General features: G+C 36.8%; 1 protein-coding gene across 6 annotated transcripts in view; it reads right to left on the reverse strand.

Moving 5' to 3' along the window:
• Positions 1-21,273, reverse strand: part of TMEM63A (transmembrane protein 63A) — a 46,649-nt gene extending 25,376 nt beyond the window's left edge. For 2 of the 6 annotated variants that reach the window (XM_058165524.1, XM_058165529.1), the window contains exons 1-10: positions 20,417-21,136; positions 18,254-18,451; positions 17,646-17,719; positions 17,220-17,274; positions 14,815-14,852; positions 12,893-13,035; positions 7,906-7,957; positions 6,645-6,753; positions 5,288-5,358; positions 371-451 (exon numbers count right to left, since the gene is read on the reverse strand). In XM_058165524.1, the coding sequence (XP_058021507.1) occupies positions 371-451; positions 5,288-5,358; positions 6,645-6,753; positions 7,906-7,957; positions 12,893-13,035; positions 14,815-14,852; positions 17,220-17,274; positions 17,646-17,719; positions 18,254-18,451; positions 20,417-20,449 (854 nt within the window). In that variant the 5' untranslated portion in view covers positions 20,450-21,136. The other 4 variants (XM_058165526.1, XM_058165525.1, XM_058165528.1 and 1 more) reach the window with 4 other exon arrangements.
• Between the last annotated feature and the right edge of the window lie 927 nt (positions 21,274-22,200).

Consider the following 22,200-nt stretch of genomic DNA (forward strand, 5'->3'; position numbering starts at 1 on the left):
AACAGTTTTATTCACCAAACTCCTTAACTGATCAGGCCATCCTGTATCTAAATAAATTCAGTACACACAATGCAGCTTCCCCAATAGGTGCGCTTCCTTGGAACTTCTCAGAACAAGAGTCAAATTGACTCAACAGAAAATGTATGAATTATTTCACTGAGAGAACAGAAATTTAACAAATAAAATCACTCTACTGTGAGCATTACTATGACATCCTCCCAATGTGCTCTCTATTGAGTATTTGTGCATGTATAGTATTTAATAAGTTTTACAGCACAGGTCTCAATATTTATGACAATGGCACAGAAAGTCTATTGTAGTTAACATATTTTATACTTAAACTAAGATGCTTTCTCCATAATACAGGTACCTTTCATCGGACAGGTATGTGAGTTTGGCTACATCGTAACACAACTGCACCTCCTCTACAATGCAAGTTGGATATGCCTCTCTGCAAAAGGAAAAAAAATAGCTAAGTTACTACAGATTAGTTATAGGAGGATAAACAAAATTTCAAAAGAATATGCTTATAATACAGAATCCCATACAAGCCCATTTTGAACAGGATCAAATCTGACATATTTAACATATAACATAACATCAGAGTTGGAAGGGACCTTGGAGGCCTTCTAGTCCAACCCCCTGCCCAGGCAGGAAACCCTACACCATCTCAGTCAGATGGTTATCCAACATTTTCTTAAAAATTTCCAGTGTTGGAGCATTCACAACTTCTGAAGGCAAGTTGTTCCACTTATTAATTGTTCTAACTGTCAGGAAATTTCTCCTTAGTTCTAAGTTGCTTCTTTCCTTGATCAGTTTCCACCCATTGCTTCTTGTTCTACCCTCAGGTGCTCTGGAGAACAGCCCGACTCCCACTTCTCTGTGGCAGCCCCTGAGATATTGGAACACTGCTATCATGTCTCCCCTGGTCCTTCTTTTTGTTAAACTAGACATACCCAGTTCCTGCAACCGTTCTTCATATGTTTTATCCTCCAGTCCCCTAATCATCTTTGTTGCTCTTCTCTGCACTCTTTCTAGAGTCTCAACATCTTTTTACATCGTGCACCAAAACTGGATGCAATATTCCAAGTGTGGCCTTACCAAGGCATTATAAAGTGGTACTAGCACTTCACGTGATCTTGATTCTATCCTCTGTTTATGCAGCCCAGAACTGTGTTGGCTTTTTAACAGCTGCTGCACACTGCTGGCTCATATCTAGATGGTTATCCACTAGGACTCCAAGATCCCTCTCACAGGTACTACTATTGAGCAAGGTACCACATATACGGTACTGGTGCATTTTGTTTTTGGCCTAAATGTAGAACCTTACTTTTTCACTGTTGAATTTCATTTTGTTAGATAGCGCCCAATGTTCAAGTCTGTCAAGATCTTTCTGTAACTTGAGCCTATCTTCTGGAGTGTTGGCTATTCCTGCCAGCTTGGTGTCATCTGCAAATTTGATGAGTTCCCCATCTATCCCTCGCCCAAGTCATTGATGAAGATGTTGAAGAGTACTGGGCCTAAAACAGAGCCTTGGGGTACTCCACTGCATACTTCCTCCATGTGGATGTAGTTCCGTTGAGGACTACACGTTGAGTGCGGTTGGTCAGCCAGTTACGAATCCATCTGGTGGTGGTGCTGTCTAACCCACATTTTTCTACTTTATCTAGTAGTAGGTTATGGTCTACTTTATCAAATGCTTTACTGAAGTCCAAGTAAATTATATCAACAGCATTCCTCTGGTCTACTAATTTTGTCATTTTGTCAAAGAATGCGATAAGATTAGTCTGGCATGATCTGTTTTGACAAACCCATGTTGGCTTTTGGTTATTACTTTGTTTGCTTCTAGGTGTTCGTGATTCGTTGCTTGATTATCTTTTCCAGAATCTTCCCGGTATTGAGGTCAGACTGATAGGTCTGTAGTTTCCTGGATCTGTTTTTTTCCTTTTTGAAGATGGGAACTACATCAGCTCTTTTCCAGTCCTCTGGCAGCTCCCTGTGCTCCAGGATCTTTGAAAGATATAGTTCAGTGGTTCTGAGATCACGCCTGCCAGTTCCTTCAGAACCTTGGGGTGTAATCCATCCGTCCTGGTGATTTGAACACGTCTAGGGTAGACAGGTGTTCACTTACCATTTTCTTCCCTATTTTAACTTGTGTTTCTAATCTGTTTTTGTAGTGCTGTTTTGATAGGTTGGATTGTTTTTCCTTTTGTGTAAAGACAGATGCAAAATATGAGTTAAGTAGATCTGCTTTCTCCTGTTGCTTGTCATCTTCTTGCCACTTTCTCCCAGCAATGGGCCAATTGTTTCCTTGACTTTTTCTTGTTTTTAACATGTTGGAAGAAGCTTTTTATTATTTTTACTTTTGTCGCTAGCCTTTGTTCATTGTGAGCCTTAGCTTTCCTCACTTCATCTTTACAGGCTCGGGCTATTTGCTGATATTCTGCCTTAGTTATTTGCCCCTCTTTCCATTTTTTATATTTGTCCTTTTTGTCTTTCAATTTGTCAGATAGTTCTTTATGCATCCATGCTGGTTTCTTTTGTGATCTACTATTTTTCTTCTTCATTGGTATTGTGTTAGACTGTGCTTTTATAATCTCACTTTTCAAAATTTCCCAAGCTTCTTGAGCTGTTTTCCCCCTGAGGATTCTCATCCATTGAATCCTTCTCAAGATCTCTCTAAGTTTATTGAAATTAGATCTCTCTAAGTTTATTGAAATTAGATCTCTCTAAGTTTATTGAAATTAATTTCAGAATAGATTTACTGCCATCTGCTACCACTACCAGCTCTGTGAATCTTACCTGTTGGCAGAAATAGTAAATGAGAGGACAATGCACCTCAGAAATTGCAATGGTGGAATTTAGCTCTAATTATGCTATGGATTCTATTACTAAGGATGACATTTAAGGATTGATTTCCTGGGACAGCATTTTCCAACCCTGTGTCTTCCATCTGCACTGTACTACATTTCCCAAGATTTCAAATCAATCCAATCAAAACTAGTACCCATTGTGAATTATGGGAATTGCAATTCACAAATATGGAGGGCCATAGGTTAAGGAAAAATTGTGGAATTATTTCAAATCCTTTTATCAAAATCAGTTCCAAAATTGAAAAGGAAGGGTTGGATCACCACTAACATTATTGCATAGGTGTAACATTGAGAACTATATCCTTCCTTACATCATGACCATAATTTACACTTTCAATAATTATTATACCTGCCACATGAAAATTATAAACAATCTTAAACAATATTGTTGCCAGCCCAGGACAAGAGCAAATTACTATTAGCACAGAACCATTTTCATTGCAGCATAAAACCAACTTCTCAAATGTTATGTATGTTATCCACTGTCATTACTCAAGCACTGGAAACATTTCCTCTGGTTGCATTATTAACGCTTGTTATTTTTCAACTAAACAAACTGCTTGACATAGATTTCTTTCAAGATACAGCATCTACCACCTTTCCTTAGGCTATGAAACTGCTTTTCTCAGACTACACCTGAGGTACCTGAAGAATGATTAATCTTCTCCAGTTCCAAAAATGTAGATATAGTTTTTATTTAAATGAGGAATCCCATGACTTGATTATCCATGGCTGCCTCAGTATAGTAGACACTGAGATGTCAGATAGAACATGTATAATGTTAATTAATTTTACTCTTCAAGCCAATTTCTTTTAAGAAAAATAATTTTGAGGTAAAAAGAGCCTTTTTAATGAATTCTTGTTTTCAGTCCTCTTTGGAAAGCATTATAAAACTCTTAAGTTAGTCTGTCTCCAGCCATCATACATGCTCAGACAAATTGGATCTTTCTTTCCCTGAAAGAGAATGGATTTGTTTAACATATCCCTCAGCATTTAAATCTTAAAGGGAAGACTTGAACATAAACAAGAGGAAAAAACTGGCCTAAGGCATCAAAGAGAAATGCAGAAAACTTGCAGAAAACACTGCAGGTGAGAATCATCTGCAGAAATGAAAATTTTCATCAAAATGATGAAAGCAGCGTCCCATATAAACTTTGCTCCCATATAAATTAAAAAATTTTAAAAATTTTAAATTTTTTTATTTCATATTTTCATGAAACTTCATGACATCCTTACAAAAGAGGGAAAGCTTGCATTGCTACAACCTAACCTGCTTCCATAATTTGCCTTTTTTGCCTCCCTTTATATCATAAGCATAGAATATTTTATTCTTAATTCCAATCATAGATATAGCTAAAGTAACATCAGTGTGTCTAGTCGGGCAACTTGATTTTCATTCCAAATTAGAGAGAGAAAAAATACTTCTAATGAGTTACAGAGTACATTTTAATTCCCTTGGGAGAATTAATTTGAGTCCCTTGGGAGATAGGGCGGTATATAAATATGAAAAATAAATAAATAAATAAATAAATTACTAATTCTATTTGTAACAAGAATACCAAATGCTGATAATAATGGAAGAAATTCTATTCAGTAAAATTTGTTCCAAAATTTTCAAGTCTTCTTTGTGTCTAGGTATCCCATATAACAGAGATTACATTGGGCCTGTTTTCTGGATGTGCTCCAGCAGGACAGTGGAATCAAGACGTGATATAGTCAATGAGATATTATTTTACTGCCAAGAGTTGAATGGGCTTGTTCTTGGCAAGTAATGTAGGATTTTATGTTTTGTTGATATTGAAGATGATGTGGTATGGGAATGAGAACTATAACCTTAGTATTAATTGTGGCATAGTGAACATCTCACCAAATGCCTTTGAGAATTAATATATCAGCAAATCAAATGGTTTCCATTTAGCCAGATTAATCCACTTCACCCTGGACCCTCTGTCTATATGAAATATAGAAAATAAGTTATGAGAATTTTAGGGCACATGGTTCTGATCAGAATACGATGATATAGTCTACTAAAAGTTTTTAGTCAGATAAGCAATTTCAGGAGAGGTTTTTTTTAAAAAAGATAATTACCTCCCTATTTCCATGTGTACAACTCTGTTTCTGACTAAAAACAGGCATTACTTTTAAAATAACCACACAGCTGCACAGAGCTATGCACCAATTTTCTGAGCCAATGTCACAGAGGTCCATTTTGGGATACGGAAGCTGGTCCTTCCCATGGATTGCACCTGCCTGTTGCCCACGGAGAAGGACTACATATCATCAAGGAAAACAGAAGAATTACAATACTTATTTCTCAATATACCTGACTGAACTATTGCAACAAAGAAAATGTATATTTGCAATTTTTTTTATAAAAAAAGAAATTTAGGCTTTTCTTTAAAAAAAAAACTTACTTGAAGTGATTCTCAATGGCTATTTCACTGGCATTTTGGGGAAGGCCAGTTATGAACAATGTGCGCTTTACCTACATATAAAAAAATAACAGTTTCTCAGTGAATTGACCAGAAAGATTGAAAGGAAACTGAAATGCTAGATCATCTCCAAACTCCCTCCTAACCCTTTCTTTGTATAATTCTATGACTGACTTTAATTCAGTTCTCTTTAACCTATACACATTTATAAATCACATTAAATTTAGCGTCAGTTTTTAAATTGTTACCAGGAATATTTATTAAATTTCATTGCATGTTATATCTATGTAGGCTAATGTGGATCCTAGAGATAAGTAAGTAAAACTAGTATTCCTCCTAAGCAGACCAGATCTGAATCTGATCTTACCCCAAGTTCTTTGGAGGGACACATAAGCTACTATGAACGCAAAAAAATATATATGTGTTTTTTTCAGAAGTACTTCAGCCCCCCACAGCTCTGAATCCGCTTTTACAGTTCCTGGAGAACACACACAGAGATAACATTACTGATAATTACTGGTATTCAGTAGCAAAAACAAAACAAAAACTCAATTCATTTCTTTTTGACAATTTAAAGCTTGAAAGCAAGCGACTAAGCCTTTACATAGTTATTTCTGAGCTTTAAAGTTCATGTTAAACAAAAAAAATACAAATATTTCCTGTTTGTCTGTCGTGTATAAATTTGCAATCACAGTGAATAATTTGGAATATTTGAAAATTTAGATTTTGTAATCAGCTTGAACCTCTTGTTTTCACTTTTCTTTACATAATTGAATACAAAAACATTAAAACTCCATGCTAATATATATGCAAATAAAATCCAACAAACTGTCCTCTATCTAAACTCATTTTTATTGTGGTTATTTTTATGCTTTTTTAATTGGCAACAAGTTTATGCCATAACTTTAAAATTAGTCTCCCCCATCAGAAGTACAGATTAAATAAAAAGGGGATGGTGATGGGAATTGTGACCTCTTTGTCCTCCAAACATACAGTTTTGCAAACTTTCAATTACATTTTGTTTTAAAAGCAACATTTTTATGAAACAGTTGTTGTATCAGAGAAAATCTAGGTGACTTGTTAACAGGGAAAAATCAAAGTAAGAGCAAAGAACATTATTCTCCATTTGAATAGACCTTCTATTAACACCGCTGAGAGACTCTACAAAGCTGAATCATGGAATATGCAATTAAGTTTATCCCATCTTGGAGACCCCCTCCTCCGATCACACCCTTAGCGATAAGTACAATCTGGCAAGAAGCCATTTGCACAATCCAGTCTCTTCCTGGAATTTAATTGTTCAAGTGTTAAGTATTTTTTTTAATTCATAAAAACTTACTATGCTTTCTTTTTTGTATCTAATGGAACCCACATGATGTTTCATAAAGACAGCTGTCAAAATCAAGTAAATCACAGCAAAAATTGTATGTAACCAGAGAAGATTATTCCTGTAAAGTAGAATGTTACAGAAAATTAGAAATGAAATAATTGGAGCAAAGTATTTGCATTGATTACATTTATCATAGCCTCACTTATTTGCCCCACTTTCTACTTACAGGATGCCTCTCCCTGACTTTTTCAGATTTGTTTGTTCACCTCTGAGACACATTCAGCAAGTGCCCCTAAAGGTAGTCCTTGACTGAAATTATGTCACTGTTGAAAAAAACAGACTCACAACCTGTGCCTAAATTATGGCTGTTGCACTGTCTTCATGATCGAAATTCAGGCACATGGCAGCCCACCTGCACTTATGACTCTAGGGTTACAGCCTGGATCACTACCATTCAGCAAGCCACCTAGCCCATCAGCATAGTGCAAAGTTGTTACAACTTGGGAAGCCTCAATTGCCCATTCAGTTCACGAGTGCAAGAGCACTGCAACTCCTCTCATCCATCTATGCCCCCACCATTTATGTCATTTTTCCTGCCCTGCACAGCACAGCTGCACTCTTGGTGGAAGAGCTATGGCTGAAGTCAAGGCCTTTGGAGAAGACAGCTTTATGCCATACTGGGGGGTCTGGTTGGTGGGCCAGATGGGGGGTTGAGTTGCAGTGCCCTTATGGTCCTAAGTGTAGGCAGGCTGTCAAGCACCCAAATTTTGACCATGTGATTGTGTGGGTGCTTTAACGGCTATAATTTTTAGGCATGAGTTGTAAGTCCATTTTTTACAGCATGTTTGAACAATAACCAAATAAATGGTTATAAGTCAAGGACTACTTGTATACATATGATTCCTTAGTTTACTCCAAAAGTGCTACAGCTCAGATTCACATAGTATTCCCCCACTGGTAGCCCACTACACTCTTTATATACACGTAGCCTATAGAAATAGCTATTGGGAGGAAATGAAAATATGTCTCCATTTTACACTTAGGCTCTGGGAATTACATTTCCCAAGTTTCATGACAAGTTACATTCTAGGATTCAAAGATAATTCATTGGTAACTGGGTAGTTATTACATTTTTGTTTTCAGTGCATGTCTAGCACATCTTATTCTCTGCTACTACATGATTAAAAAATATTGTCCAAACTGAAAAGTAAAGAATGTTCAAGGAAAGTATTCTGCATATATAGGATGCAAACATCTCATGATTACTTACCCTATTCGTAAGTTTGCTATAGTAGTTCTTCCAAAGCTATATGGATCTTTATCTAAGAGGTAGAAAATAATATTTTAAGTATGTTTTATTCATTTATTTGTAAGCAATTTAGTATTATACAAACACAGCAGCTTGGTTATCCTATTACTGCTGTTTTTTAAGATGAACATAACATAAAATAGCTCCACTGAATCAAATCAAGAGTAATCTTAGTCTAGTACAGTAGCTAACAAGATCCATCTAAAAGGAGAAAATGGATACAGGCCCTTATTTGCCCTTGTCCCCTTGCCTCCAATAGAGACTAATAGCCCATGATAGACCTGTCTTCTATGAACTTGTTTTAAATCTATTTCCAATTAACTTCATCAGATGATTCCTAGTCCTAGTGTTTTTAAAGAAAAAGAGCCTGGGTACTTACGGGACCGCCTACTGTTACCGCATGCCTCCCACCGACCCGTACGCTCTCACAGAGAGGGACTTCTCAGGGTGCCGTCCGCCAAGCAATGTCGGCTGGCGGCCCCCAGGGGAAGGTCCTTCTCTGTGGGGGCTCCCACACTCTGGAACGAGCTTCCCCCGGGTTTACGCCAAATACCTGACCTTCGGACCTTCCGCCGCAAACTGAAGACACATCTTTTCATTCGCGCGGGGCTGGCTTAAATTTTATTGATTTTAAATTTTATTGATTTTAAATTTTCTATTATTAATTTTAAGGGGTTTTAGTTTTATATGTTTTAAAGTTTTTTAGGCCAATTATAAAATAAGTTTTTTAATTTGTATTTTAATTGTATATTGTATTGCCTGTTTTTACTTTTGGCTGTACACCGCCCTGAGTCCTTCGGGAGAAGGGAGGTATAAAAATCGAATAAATAATAATAATAATAATAATAAAAAAAAATGAATCTCAATTTTATGCAGCTCAAAAATGCTCACCTGTCTCCTTTTTTACGAAGTGTATTCAGATATTCTAGCCTTTACTCATAAGAAAGGTATTCAAACTCTCAGGCATACTGGTTGGCCTTTTCTACATTTTGTTCCAGCTCTATTATAGTATTGTTTAAACAAAGTGATGAGAACTATAGATCATGTTCCAGACACAATGGCTCACTACATTTCTGTAACGGGATTATAATGTTAGCAGTTCTATCTTCAATTCTTTCTATAATGATTCCTTAGGATGGAATCTGCCTTTCATAATTAACCCTATCCCTTGTCAATACCGTCACTGAACTACTCACTGTGACTACCAGATTTTCTTACTGATTACAGGTCGTCCTCAACTTACAACCATTCATTTACTGACTATTCAAAGTTACAATAGCACTGAAAAGTGACTTATGAACATTTTTCACACTTATGACCATTGCAGCATTCCAATGATCACATGATCAAAATTTACTTGACAACTGGTTCGTATTTATGACAGTTGCAGTGTCCCAGGGTCATGTGATCGCATTTTGTGACCTTTTGATAAGCAAAGTCAATGGGGAGGTCAAATTTACTTAATAATCATGTTACTAATTTAACAACTGCAGTAATTCACTTAACAACTGTGGCAAGAAAGGTCATAAAATGGGGCAAAATTCATTTCTGTCTTACTTAGCAACAGAAATTTGGGCTCAATTGTGGTCGTAAATCGAGGACTAACTGTCGTTCCATGAAGCTCTGCCCCATCAGTGTATGTACAAAGTTTAGGGATTTTTGTTGCATTATGCCTCAATTTTACACTTAATGAAATGGAACTTGCCAAATTTGCCATTTGGCTGCTCATCCACTCCAATTAAAGTGATATTTCACAAGATCTTCAAAATCAGTTTTGGTCTAAAATACTCTGAGTAGCTTGGTATCATCCACTCACTCGGACAGCTCATTGTTTACTTTGTTTATTTATGATCAGAATTAAGCACAGGTCCTTGCACAAATAATTGAAGTACTTTACTTCTTTCTATCCTACAGTGATAAAACTGTGTATTTTACTAGTCCCTAATCAGTAACTAATTCATAAAGACAGGCCCTATTAGCCTATGATCACCAGGTTAGTCAAACTTCTGATGAAATGTTGTTAATAGCGTTTAGAAAATTCAAATACAGTATACTGTGTTGACAGGGTGACTTCCATTCAGGTGTCTGTTGACATTGTAAAAAAAAAAAAATTGATAAAGCAGGATAACCTTTGCAGAATCCATGCTGATTTTCCTTCAGCAATACTAGCTTTTCTGCATGTTTATTTTTTATTTTTTGGTTATCCATTTCTACCTATTTTTTTCTGATACATGACTGTTACATTAACTTTCATCTCATCTTCAGCCCAAGATCAAGACAGAGTCAAGTCATCCTTAGCAAAATCAGCATTAAAATAGCTTTTTCTCCTTATGTCTATCCTGTGAAAGGGCAGTCATAAGTTATTGAAAACATGCTAGACTTTGACGCCCATTATTTTGGAGAGACGTCAGGTGAATTCAGTAACTTTATACACAGACAATCTAGGCAGAATAGAGGCAACAATGCAGACAGGAAATGTCATGCCAGTATAGTTTTTGCTGACTCGAGACAAAAAAAGTGCTTCCTAATGGGAAAGGAAACTAACTAACTATAAGTATTGATATATACATTAGAAAAGTGCTAGTGACAAATACAGCAACCAAGCCAATGTTCTACAATCAGTAAAAATCTAGAAAACAAAATGGAATTAAATTCTAATACAGTGGATCATCTCCATATAAATTGTCCTTCTAGCAATTAATATGTGCACTTTAAAGGTTCAGGATTCTTCTAACAGCAGCACTATCATGGAAGCTCATGTTGAAGAGAACACAGAATTAAACAGAAGGGCGTTTCTTGCCACCCATTTTTTCCCTTTAGATTTATAGATGTAATTAGCCCTACATTTGTTCTTTCCTTGGAAAGTGTACAAGTAACTGAATTTATACCAGCTGGCTCTTCCCTATATGCACTGGAAAGAATCATATCTATATAATAGAAAAGATAAAACCAGCACATTAAATGGCGACTATCCTCCTTCTCATCCCATCTCCCCTCTTCTTTTGGATATGGCCAAGGTCAAACCCAGTGTGTCTTTTTGCCTAATCCTATCAGACTCAAATTGACCCTCTCTATCCCAGAAAAAGCTCCCATCTAGATCAAAGAGTAGAAGCCTCTCTACCAGCTCACAGCATGGCCCAATAACAAATAAGAAGTTGCAACCTAGAGAAATCCCAGTCTTCCATCTTCTTATTAGCTGATGACCTCAACATTCCATTTCCTTACAATGAACTTCCTCATCTCTGCTGTCCATCTGAAAGGTCCACTTTGTCTACCAAGAGAACTTACTCCAATTATAGAGACAAAGACCTGTCCAGCTTCTCCAAACTGGCCAGAAACCTGAGGATTTCCTGCTTTGTGGCCCCCAACTTCAGTAAAAAAACTTTGCTTTCTCATTGTTCAGGGTTCACCTTTCTTGTAAAGCAGGTATCTAACTGTTATTGCAATAAATATGGATCTCTTTCTCAGTGTTGTGCCTCTTACTCTGGCAAAATTCTATGGCAATTGAAAAATTGTGAAAATTATTCTGAAACCGAATAATTTTGTAACAACTATATAATATTTTTTGAAACTTGGAAACAATGTTGTGAGAGAGAAAAGTTTTTTCTCTCTTTATTCTGCCACTGTTCCCAAAGTATCAGGAATAGACGGAACACAACGTCTCTAAAGTTTTATAGCTTTCCTTGAGAAGCTGTAACTGGATAAAAAGACAATCTTTTTTTCTCTGTCCATTAAGAATTACATCGATAATCCACCTAGACATATTACAATATAACGTTCTGCAAATATGTCAATTCCTATGATGCTATCTAAGCAACTTTATGCAGAAATACTGAGAAAAAAATAATTTCACAAAACCCAATCTAAAACATATTGTTCATAACAAACTATCTGTTATACTTACTGATTTTTTACAACTTTGGCAATCCTTATGCATTGCAGAAAAAGAGAAACATATATTTTAACTTTCAGTTTTAGTTTCCTGAACTATTAAGAAATGGCAAGAATAATATTTTTCAGGAAAATATACCAGTAATCCCTTAATTCCAGACCTGTATATATATTATATACTGTCTATATAGCTAAACATAGACTGTTCGAAATTCAAAGTTTTTCCATTTTAGTATTGTCCTAAAATAAAAAGTCTGCTACAGTTTCTGTATTTGGAATGAACAAATTGACAGAATTCACTTATTTTCAATTATCAATAGTTAGCCTACAGCCTAGGTTTTGTTCTTCCAAATGATGGTGAACTGAGCATTTCAAGCAACTAACTTCTGAAATACAGGAGAACATATCAGTTACTGAATGTCAATGTACATATCCACTTGCCACTAAGCACAACTTGGAAGAAAAGTAACATGCCATCACCAAAACAAATGTATCATTCAATAAAGAATATACTATAAGTACGCTTTGTACTTAAATAACTGTATATCATTTCAGGAAATCAAAGCTAGCAAATTAAATTACAGAATAGGGCATTTTGATTATAAAAGACGTATTTTTCGTTCCATAACACACACCTAGGTTTAGAGGAAGAAAACAAGATGAAAAACTTTCAGGCAGAGCCTGAGAGGACTACAGATAGGTGTCCTCTCATGTATCAGCTCTGCCTATTGACTCCTGAACTGCGGAAAAGAGACATAAGAGGCGGGCAATGACAAAGACATAAGAGGCGGGGTTCAGCACTGTAAAAGGACCCCGTCGCGGCCTGGCTACTGTTCACCAAAGACGCAGACATTTCCAACCACTTTTTTGTGGGGGAAAAGTGCATCTTATGGAGTGAAAAATATGGTAAGTTTCATTAGCTATTTCAGTATTCTCATATGAATCATAGCGCTAATCTTCAAGGCAATTCAGGTAATACAGAACACTTCAAGTGCTACAGTTAAATCAGATTGCTCTGTTTTGCGCATATGCAATTCAAATCATTAAAGTTTCTTACCAAGCAAGTCACCCGATAGGTTTGCAGGCAGTATAATACACAAAGACAACATGGTGACCACGATCAAGAGACAGATGAGATGGCGTTGAAAGGAGAGATAAGTAATGGCATCATGCCCACATTGATCATAAATCTCGTCATCACTGCACCACAAATAAAGAGAAGTCAATCACCAAGTTGCTTAACCATAAGGAAATTACTACATAGGAACAAATCAAAAGTGCTTGTGATATCTAATAAGATACTATAAAAATAATGGAAACATAAAAATGATCAGTAGGTACTGTTCAAATTATTGCTTCTGAAGTTATACACCCTTATTTTAAAAATCTTCTAATTTACATGCCTTCTGTATTACAGCTACTTAGAAGCATGTTTGACAAAGTATTCTCAACAGCTGTATTCGTTTTATGGAATGGTTTGTCCCATGAATCCAATAGATCCTGCATCCAATAGATCCTCAATCTATTATTCTCTAAATACTACTTTATTTTACTAGACTTTTTCCTATGTACCATGAGTTTTAAACATTTTGGTTTTTATTTCTGAGTGATCAAAAATAAACCTTATTTAAAACTGCAGGGTTGTCACTGTAAATATAAATTATTTTAGATACTAAAAGTAATGCTACTACATAACATAAACATTAATAATTAAAATGCAAGTAAAAGTGCATAAAACTGTATAAAAAATTGGAGCCTATTCTGCTCCTGCTTTTTTTTTTTAATTTGCATTTATATCCCACCCTTCTCCTAAGACTCAGGGCGGCTTACACTATGTCAAGCAATAGTCTTCATCCATTTGTATATTATATACAAAGTCAACTTTTTTTTTTAATTAAGCTTGTCAATCATTACTCCATAGTAAATGAAAGTCTTCTGAAAATACTGTTCTAGGTTAAAGTAGCCTTATACCTACAAAAGTAAAATAAAATTCCAATTTAAAACTGAACTACTTAATAGAACAATTAGGCTTAATCCTGTAAATTCAGAGAACTGACTGAATGCTATAAAAACAGAAATGTCACTCAAATTTTAGAATATAGCATTTTAATAGTTGTTTTTCCTTAATGAAAAATGCAGCAATACTGATCATAGAATTTTCAATTTAATTTGCAGCTGATTCAGAACAATTATTGCATTTCTGTAGAACAACATTAACCAAAGTACCGTATATACTCGAGTATAAGCCGAGTTTTTCAGCACGTTTTTTTGTGCTGAAAAACGTCCCCTCGGCTTATACTCGAGTATATACGGCTTATACTCGAGTTTTTTTTTTTCTTTTTTTCACATTATACCGGATGGTGCAAACTTGGCGGGCTTTTGCATTAGCGCGGGGAAGCCCTGCCGGTGCAGTGAGAGGGCGGGGCGGGGGAGCCGCCAGCCTTCTCGGCTGAGGGAGGGAGGCTTTCCCTGACCGGTAGCTGCCTCATTTCCCTCCCTCGGCTTATACTCGAGTCCCCAGTTTACCCCAGTTTTTTGGGGTAAAATTGGGGACCTCGGCTTATACTCAGATCGGCTTATATTCGAGTATATACGGTACTTAACAATAAAACAGCACTTCTTGTTACAAAATCCAAAGTTGCACATAGGTTTTATACTAATCAAGTAATTTAGTGTATGTATATTACTAGATCTTTAATTATTTATTCCTTGAAAAATTATTATAATGCTCTAACCTGAGAGGAATCATAGATTCATATTTTAAGGGAACACCTAAGTCTAAAATACGGTAATTTAAAATTAACATCAAGACTATGAGTTGATAATATGAAGGGCAATAGTTCTTTTTTACTGAATGTACAACACTAATGCATAAAATAGTTAGCAGACAGGACAATGAAATTGAGAAAAATGCAAATAATTTTCTATTTTCTTAATATTAAACAAAATATTCAGATCACAACTTTAGTGCATACTTACTGCATGCGAAAGGCAGAAATCATCCAAGAACAAAATCCCTAGAAATAAATATTTACAGAATTGTTATTCTGAAAATCAATCAGTCTTAGATATAACACAAAGCCTCTGGGTGAGAACATCCATCACTATGGGTGAGGTATCTGCAGCATGCTGACAATATCCAGCTCTATTTATATCACTGGTGACCCAAGTGATGTTGTTGCTACCCTCTCACAGTGCCTGGAGGCTGTGCAGGCCTGGATGGAAGAACAACAGGCTTCTGCTGAACAAGGAGTGAAATGCTCCCAGTTCGGACCGGATTGCCTCATCCAGTAGTGATCATGGTGGGTGGTTCAGAGAACTGGTAGCAATTGCAGTGTGAGGCTCCACCCACCCGCCCGGTTGTCATTACTTCCTGGTTTTAACCAGGAAATAATGTATTTTGTACCCTCTGTGCATGCATGTGATGCGCATGCACTTCCGAACCAGTAAGGAAGGTAAGTAGATTTCACCCCTGCGCTGAACCCTTGTAAGACCAAGTGGCTCTGAGCGTACAGAGCCCCAAGATCTGAGACTTTAGTTCTGGATGGGGTGGCACTATCTCAGATGGATCCGGTTTGAAACTTGTGGTTTCTCCTGGGCTTGTGAGGTGGCAATCACAGCTAGGACAGCTTTGCTGCACCAAGTCCCTGTGCTCAGTCATTCAAGCCCTACTCATCTCACAATTGGACTATCGCAAGCACTCTACATGGAACTATTCTTGAAGAGCATTCAGAAGATACAGCTGCTGCAGTGTGTGAATTGCATTGGCTACAGGTTTGTTTCTGATGTAATTCAAGGTTATGGTAATCACCTTTAAAATCCTTCATGGCATCCGTCCAAGCTACTTGAGGGATAGCCTCATCCCACTTGGATTGCCTGCCTTTCCCCTCCACGCCAGCAGAGGAGGCATACTGCATACTCCATCAGCCAGGGTATTCTGGTGAGGTCCAGAAAAGCCTTCTCTGCTATTGCTACTGCCCTTTGGAACATCTTGGTTCCCAGAATGAGGTCAGCTCCAACCCTTCTGACCTTCCACAAAAAGATCTGGCTCTGCCAGTTGACTTGAGGCTCCAATGGAGGGGTTTCACATTGGGAGTGATTGATATATTAATAATAGATCCTACTTCACTTCCTTCTCATCCTATCCCTTCCCTCCCCATCTTTTAGTTAGGGCTCAGTTTTGGGTGGCCAATAAATTTTACAAATAAAATAAAAATAATTATTAGCAGTAATTTGTTGCAAAATATGACTCTCACTTGCTCTTTCCAGCTACAATCTAGGCCAGGGGTGTCAAACTCATGGCCCATAGGCTGAATGCATCACATGCTGATCACTCCCATCCCTGTTTTAGCAAAGGGGGGGGGGAAATCACCATACATCATGTGACAACGCGAGTTTGACATCCCTACTCAAGGCAACTTAAATTCTGCACTTCTCAAACAAGGGAATTGAATTGACCAAAACTGGTATCAGAAAGTTTAAAAAAATGAACTTCATGAATCGGTGGAAGCAAAGATCCCTGTAAATTGTCTTTTGTGACCATTTAGGAATAAGCAAAGGGATATTTTTGGATCATTCTTATCTGTCCAATAATCTGTCTTGGATCTTGGGGGGGTGGGGGAAATCAATTGCAAATGCAATCATTATAATAAGAGTGAGTCATAATCATTCTTGGATAAATATACTTATATTGTTTATATTATTTTAGAGGAAAATCATAAAATGGTATTAATTTTAAATGGTATTTCAACCATTTTATGATTTAAAGTAAGTGGATCCCTCCACTTCCAGAATGTGCAATTCCTTTCATGGACAACATTAAATCTCCTTTCGATACCAATGATCTGACCATTTCAAGGAGAGAAATACTGGCAATTTTTCAGAAGTGAATCCTGCAGGCTGGGAGCAATTTGTGCTATGGCAGACACAGTAGTCTACTCAAAACAGAGTTGTTTTGGGGACAGATCATTGCAGAACATTTACTGTAATATTGCTTCCAGTTTAGAAGATTTGCTTCCAGAAAAGTAATAGGTTACTCTGAGAATTGTCCAGTTACCCTGGAGATAAACAGACACTCAAAGAGATACAATAAGAACAAAAAAAACAGTCTGAGGGTGCCATTCTTAAAATAATGGGTTCTACATTTATGTAGTTTAAAAGTATTAACATAACTGCACAGTGACATTTCTTTACAACACTGATTCTTTATCTGTAAAATATTAAAGTTTAAAGAAAATTTCCATATTTCCACAAACTAGTCTGTAAAGTATTAAAATAAGATGGGAGCTAAAAAATATTATATTTTAAAATATTTCTAAAAATACTAAATGGCAATATTTTATGAATAGCAAAATGTCATATGCGTAATCCAATAGGCAACTGACCTCTTCAGAATGAGGTTCTTCAATAACAGAAGTGGACTCAATAACTTCAAAATACCTGGATTCAGTAGAAAACAAAACAACATATTTCAATCTTAGAATTTTACACTAATAGTTGTTGAAAACTTCAAACATTTATTTTAAAAGGCATTTAATTATAAATATACCTGAAGTAAAAATATTTTTATAGTAAAAGATGCTAAGGTTCAGAAAAGGACAAAAATAAGCAATAGGCACACACATTACAGTACCTGAAAGGACCAGAGTAAGTTTTCAAAATTATTTATCTCTAATTAATTTCTCAAATTCTTTAACAGAGTAACAAAGTAACTCCCCTTCCTGTTCAGCCATTTACCCTGCCAAATACCGTATGCTCTACAGTAGAGATTAAATACACTAGGATATAGAGCACCAACTTCTTATATTTACCTTTCTGATACTAATGCAATACGACCATAATCCCAAAATCTTCTCCTAATAATGGAAAATATCAACAGCAACATCTAGAAAATAAAAAAGGGATCAATTAAAGGTTTAATATTCATGTTGAATTATATGTTTCCTCCACTTCGTTTTTGCTTTTAGTTTAGGCAATATAAAAGCTTCAAAATCAAGTAGAACATCAACACAAAATAATCTAATATTTGGTAATGAAGATGTATTAGTTAAAAGAATGCTCTTTTTACAAAATATTACAGTCGCATAGATTATATTATTATATTATAAAAATATAAAGAATAGTATTAAATTGCATTAGAAAAACACTCAAACAAACAAATGCTACCTTTAGCATGGCAGACAGTACAAAATTTTTCAGATTCAAGAGAATGGAGTAGAATTGCTATCAGCATGGCAAGCCCTATTTTCCAGCACAGTTCTCTAGCGGAGCAGGAAGAATGGAATACTGAAGCCCTTCTTTTATATATATATTTCAGCAAAATGAAATAAACTATTTATTCAATCTTCAATTGCCATGAGCCAACAATGTGGAAGAAAAAATATCAGCTAGCTACAAAAAAAAAAAAAATCAAGCTTACCAAAAAGCAGATTACATCAAGCAGCAGGACAGTAGGAACCCCACCAAAGGTTACTCCTTGAAGTACAGTAGTTCCTCGTGCAGAACTGTAACAGTAGGTCCCATTTCGAGTAGTATACTCAGTATCATTTCTTCTACTTAACAAGTGAACCATATGTGAATGACCATCATCAAAAGTCAGGAATGGAATCATGTTGTCCTACTTGAAAAAGAAATTGCATAGCAGGAAAAATACACTTTTACAAATTATTTATTTTATTAAATTTATTTGCCGCCCATCTCATTTTGAGGCAAATCTTATACAGTTCAGGGTGGGAAAGCAAGATTACTTTGAGCAAAAACTACTGTATTTAACTTGAAGCAATACTTAAAAGTACCAGTTTTCATTAAGTATTTTGAAAAAAAAAATTAGATTAAAATAAACATCCTTTAGCATGGCAACATTTTAATAATATTCCTACATAGGGGTTAATAAGAATTATGACTGGAAGGCGGTGCAGGTACAGAACCTTTTATTTTACTTTTAATATTTTCAAAGATATATAACCCTCATGAGACAGATCTCTATATTTTAGCTATACAACCTGCCCTACATCTTTAATCCAGTGTACTTTCTGACACCTAGGTGATGTAATTACCTAATCTATTTAAGTGAAGGACTAAAAATTTTGACATAATAGCTTTTGTCTATTTGTAGTCAGTTTTCATAGCCATTCAAGCATGGAAGAAACTTGCTCATTTCCAGCCATCTACAAGTATTAAATTGTCTTTAAAGCCACAAAAGACCACTTCAAGAAAAAGAGTTGTTCACTTAAAATCATGCTTGATAAGCAGGGTCAGCTGTGTTCAGGGGAGCCTTTATGCAGGTCCATTTTGTATGCCAGTTATGACCCATCTGGGAACAGAATTGTTTACTTCTAGTTATTTATGACTTTGACATCATTTGACTGGATTACTACAATATACGTAATCTATGTAGGGCTACCCTTGGAGAGAGTCAGAACGAACATCTGGTCCAGCATGCAGAGATTTGAAAGGTATGCTTTGGTCTTCTTATATAATACACTGCTCCGAATACTGATTTCCTGTTTGCTCTTTGTTACAATGGAAGGTCCTGTTTGTCACATTTAAAGTCCTTTATGGCTCAGGACCATAATATCTGGAGGACTTATTCCCAATAGCTTCTGTCAACCCTTTCAGATTTGCCTGAGTGTGCTCTCTCTGTGACTCTTCACTTAAAGAACATTATCACCAGGGATCTTAGAAGTGAACCTTCTTGTTGCTACCATGTAAAACAGCATCCTGCAGATAGGCAAATGGGATCTCCCCTACTGAGTTTCAGGACCATTAAAGCACGGTCATTTTAGAAGGCTTTGGGACTAGAATTTTATTTCTTCTGATAGTGTAATGTCCTCCCCTCCCATTTTTGATTTTATTATTTGCTGTTGAAGATAGAGATATAGAGATATTTTATTTGTGTATATTGTTTTTAGACCAGCTGGGATGTATACCATTGCAGATGTACACTATAATTAGATTGGTCTATAAGCCCAGTAAAATAAATTAATAAATATTTCTAAGAGGTACAAACTATCATTCCTTTAACCCAATTTTACAGTTGCAATTACAATTTATTTATCTCCTATTCAGTCATCTGTTTTTCCAGACATTTATGCAGTGAATTCTGAAAGAGTATATAAAATCAGGCTAGAACAAGGCTATTCACCCAAAATAAATTATAGGCAAATTGATTGGTGATGTGATTACAAAATGCAGTTCTTCCCTGTCATAGAAACATAAGATTCCAACTGCTCCATCAGGAAATCAGAATCCATAAAGCAAAATAATTTAGTGATCACAATTCCATAAGAGATATAGCTTAATACTTCTCCTTTCTGAAATTTCAAATTATTTCTTAAAAACAATTTCAAAAATTCCTGCTGATGGCAGAATCGAGTCATTTTCACTTGCAAATAATTGAGACTGAAATATTTCCAGTCTTAGAATATATATTCATGTATTTATAGATAACTTACTAAAGTTTTCATAATGCCTATACTCATTTGGACAGACTAAAAAGAAACTCAAGATCACTGCATGAAATATCTGAATACTAAAAAGAACGTTATGCTCCCTTACTATATTAAAGTATTAGAGGCCTAACCTTGCTTTGCACTTCCTCTTTTCTTAATATCATTTTTCACTAAACTGAAGTTCAAGAGATGTGGTCTTTTGCATCAATGTTTCTTTCTAGACTTCAAGCAACTGTCAAAACTGAACCTGGAGAACAGGAAGCAGCAGGAGAAGCTGCAGGGACCTACCAAGATTTAGGGTGCAAAAATCCGGCAGGCTATTAAGGCGATAGAGAAGAGGCAGGATTTTCTTTTTTGCTAGCCATCTAATGGCCATCCGGATTTTGCAGCCCCGAATCGGGGAGCACTCTATAAATTAAGCTCTTAACCCTTAGACCAGGGCAAGATGACAGTCAGGAGGGCGAAGCGAAGTGATAGGCGACAAATTCTCCCGGAACACAATAACGACAACAGGTGGCAAGTTGGGAAGACTACGGGGAGTCGCTTAAGGAGGCGGGGAGGTCTCGAAGACCAGGACCAAGACAGTCGCTCCCTCCGTCCGCTCTCTTCTCCCCAAGCAGCTGGTCGGCGGAGAGATGCGGCAGCCAAGGGGAAGCGATAACAGCTGCTGCCGTTCTCTCTCAGCTTTTTCAAAGACGATCAGCTCCGGCTTTTCCTCCCGCATTCCTAATTGCTGGGTAGTCTTGGCTTTTCCGCTTCCCAAGGTTGGCCAGCGCGGCCAACCAGAGCCTGAACGAGAGTATTTGTGCCCCACCACCTCTCCCGGCTTCGGCCACCAGCAGCCCAGCCCCGCTACCTACCGTTCTACGGAAAACCAATAGGGAACAGCGCAGCTGCTTCGCTCTTAAAGAAAACGAGAGGGGCGACTCGGAAAGCCGCGCATGCGCCGCCGTTCCAAGGGGACGGAGTTGATGGAACTGCCTTCCTCTCTTTTAAGATTAGGCGCGTCGGACGGTGTTTCCACGTGGGGAATATTCTCTTCCCCCTCCTCCCCCCCCGGATGTATTTGGGAGATTAATCCGTAAAGTTAACGCTCTTCAAAAAGTGAATGCAGCCTTCAGAGGAGGCGACGTTAGCTTGTCTTTGAATCCTAAAAAAGAGGGTTGTGAAAATATTTACAGACCCCTCACATCCTGGACATAAACTGTTTCAACTCCTACCCTCAAAACGACGCTACAGAGCACTGCACACCGGAACAACTAGACACAAGAACAGTTTTTAACCGAATGCCATCACTCTGCTAAACAAATAATTCCCTCATCACTGTCGAACTATTTACTAAATCTGCACTACTATTAATCTTCTCATTGTACCCATCTCCTTCCACTTATGACTGTGTGACTGTAACTTCGTTGCTTGTACCCTTACGATTTATACTGATATTGATTGTTTCCTGATTGCTTAATTGTAGCCTATGACTACCACTAAATGTTGTATCATTAAGTGATAAATTTGTACCCTATGACTATCATTACATGTTGTAAATGTACCTTGATGAAGGTATCTTTTCTATTATGTAGAGAGAGCATATGCACCAAAACAAATTCGTTGTGTGTCCAATCACACTTGGCCAATAAAAAATTCTATTCTATTGTAAAATATTTAGAGCTGTCTAAGGGGATGGGAAAACTTTAGTAGACTAGAGTTCAGTGGTGGCGTGAGAAGCCCGGCTTCAGACAGCTTCTTTTAATATGGCACAGATCAGCAGGGTAAGATCTGTAGCAATGAGGGAAAGGCAGTGGACAGATGGCGATTTACTAGGGCAAAAGTGGAGGAAACGGGTGTCTCTGAACTCCCAGCTTCCCTATTTGCCTATCCTTGGTTGGATTTGAAAATTGTTTCGCTAGTGATTCTC

Source organism: Ahaetulla prasina, chromosome 1, assembly GCF_028640845.1.
Source record: "Ahaetulla prasina isolate Xishuangbanna chromosome 1, ASM2864084v1, whole genome shotgun sequence".
NCBI lineage: Eukaryota > Metazoa > Chordata > Lepidosauria > Squamata > Colubridae > Ahaetulla > Ahaetulla prasina.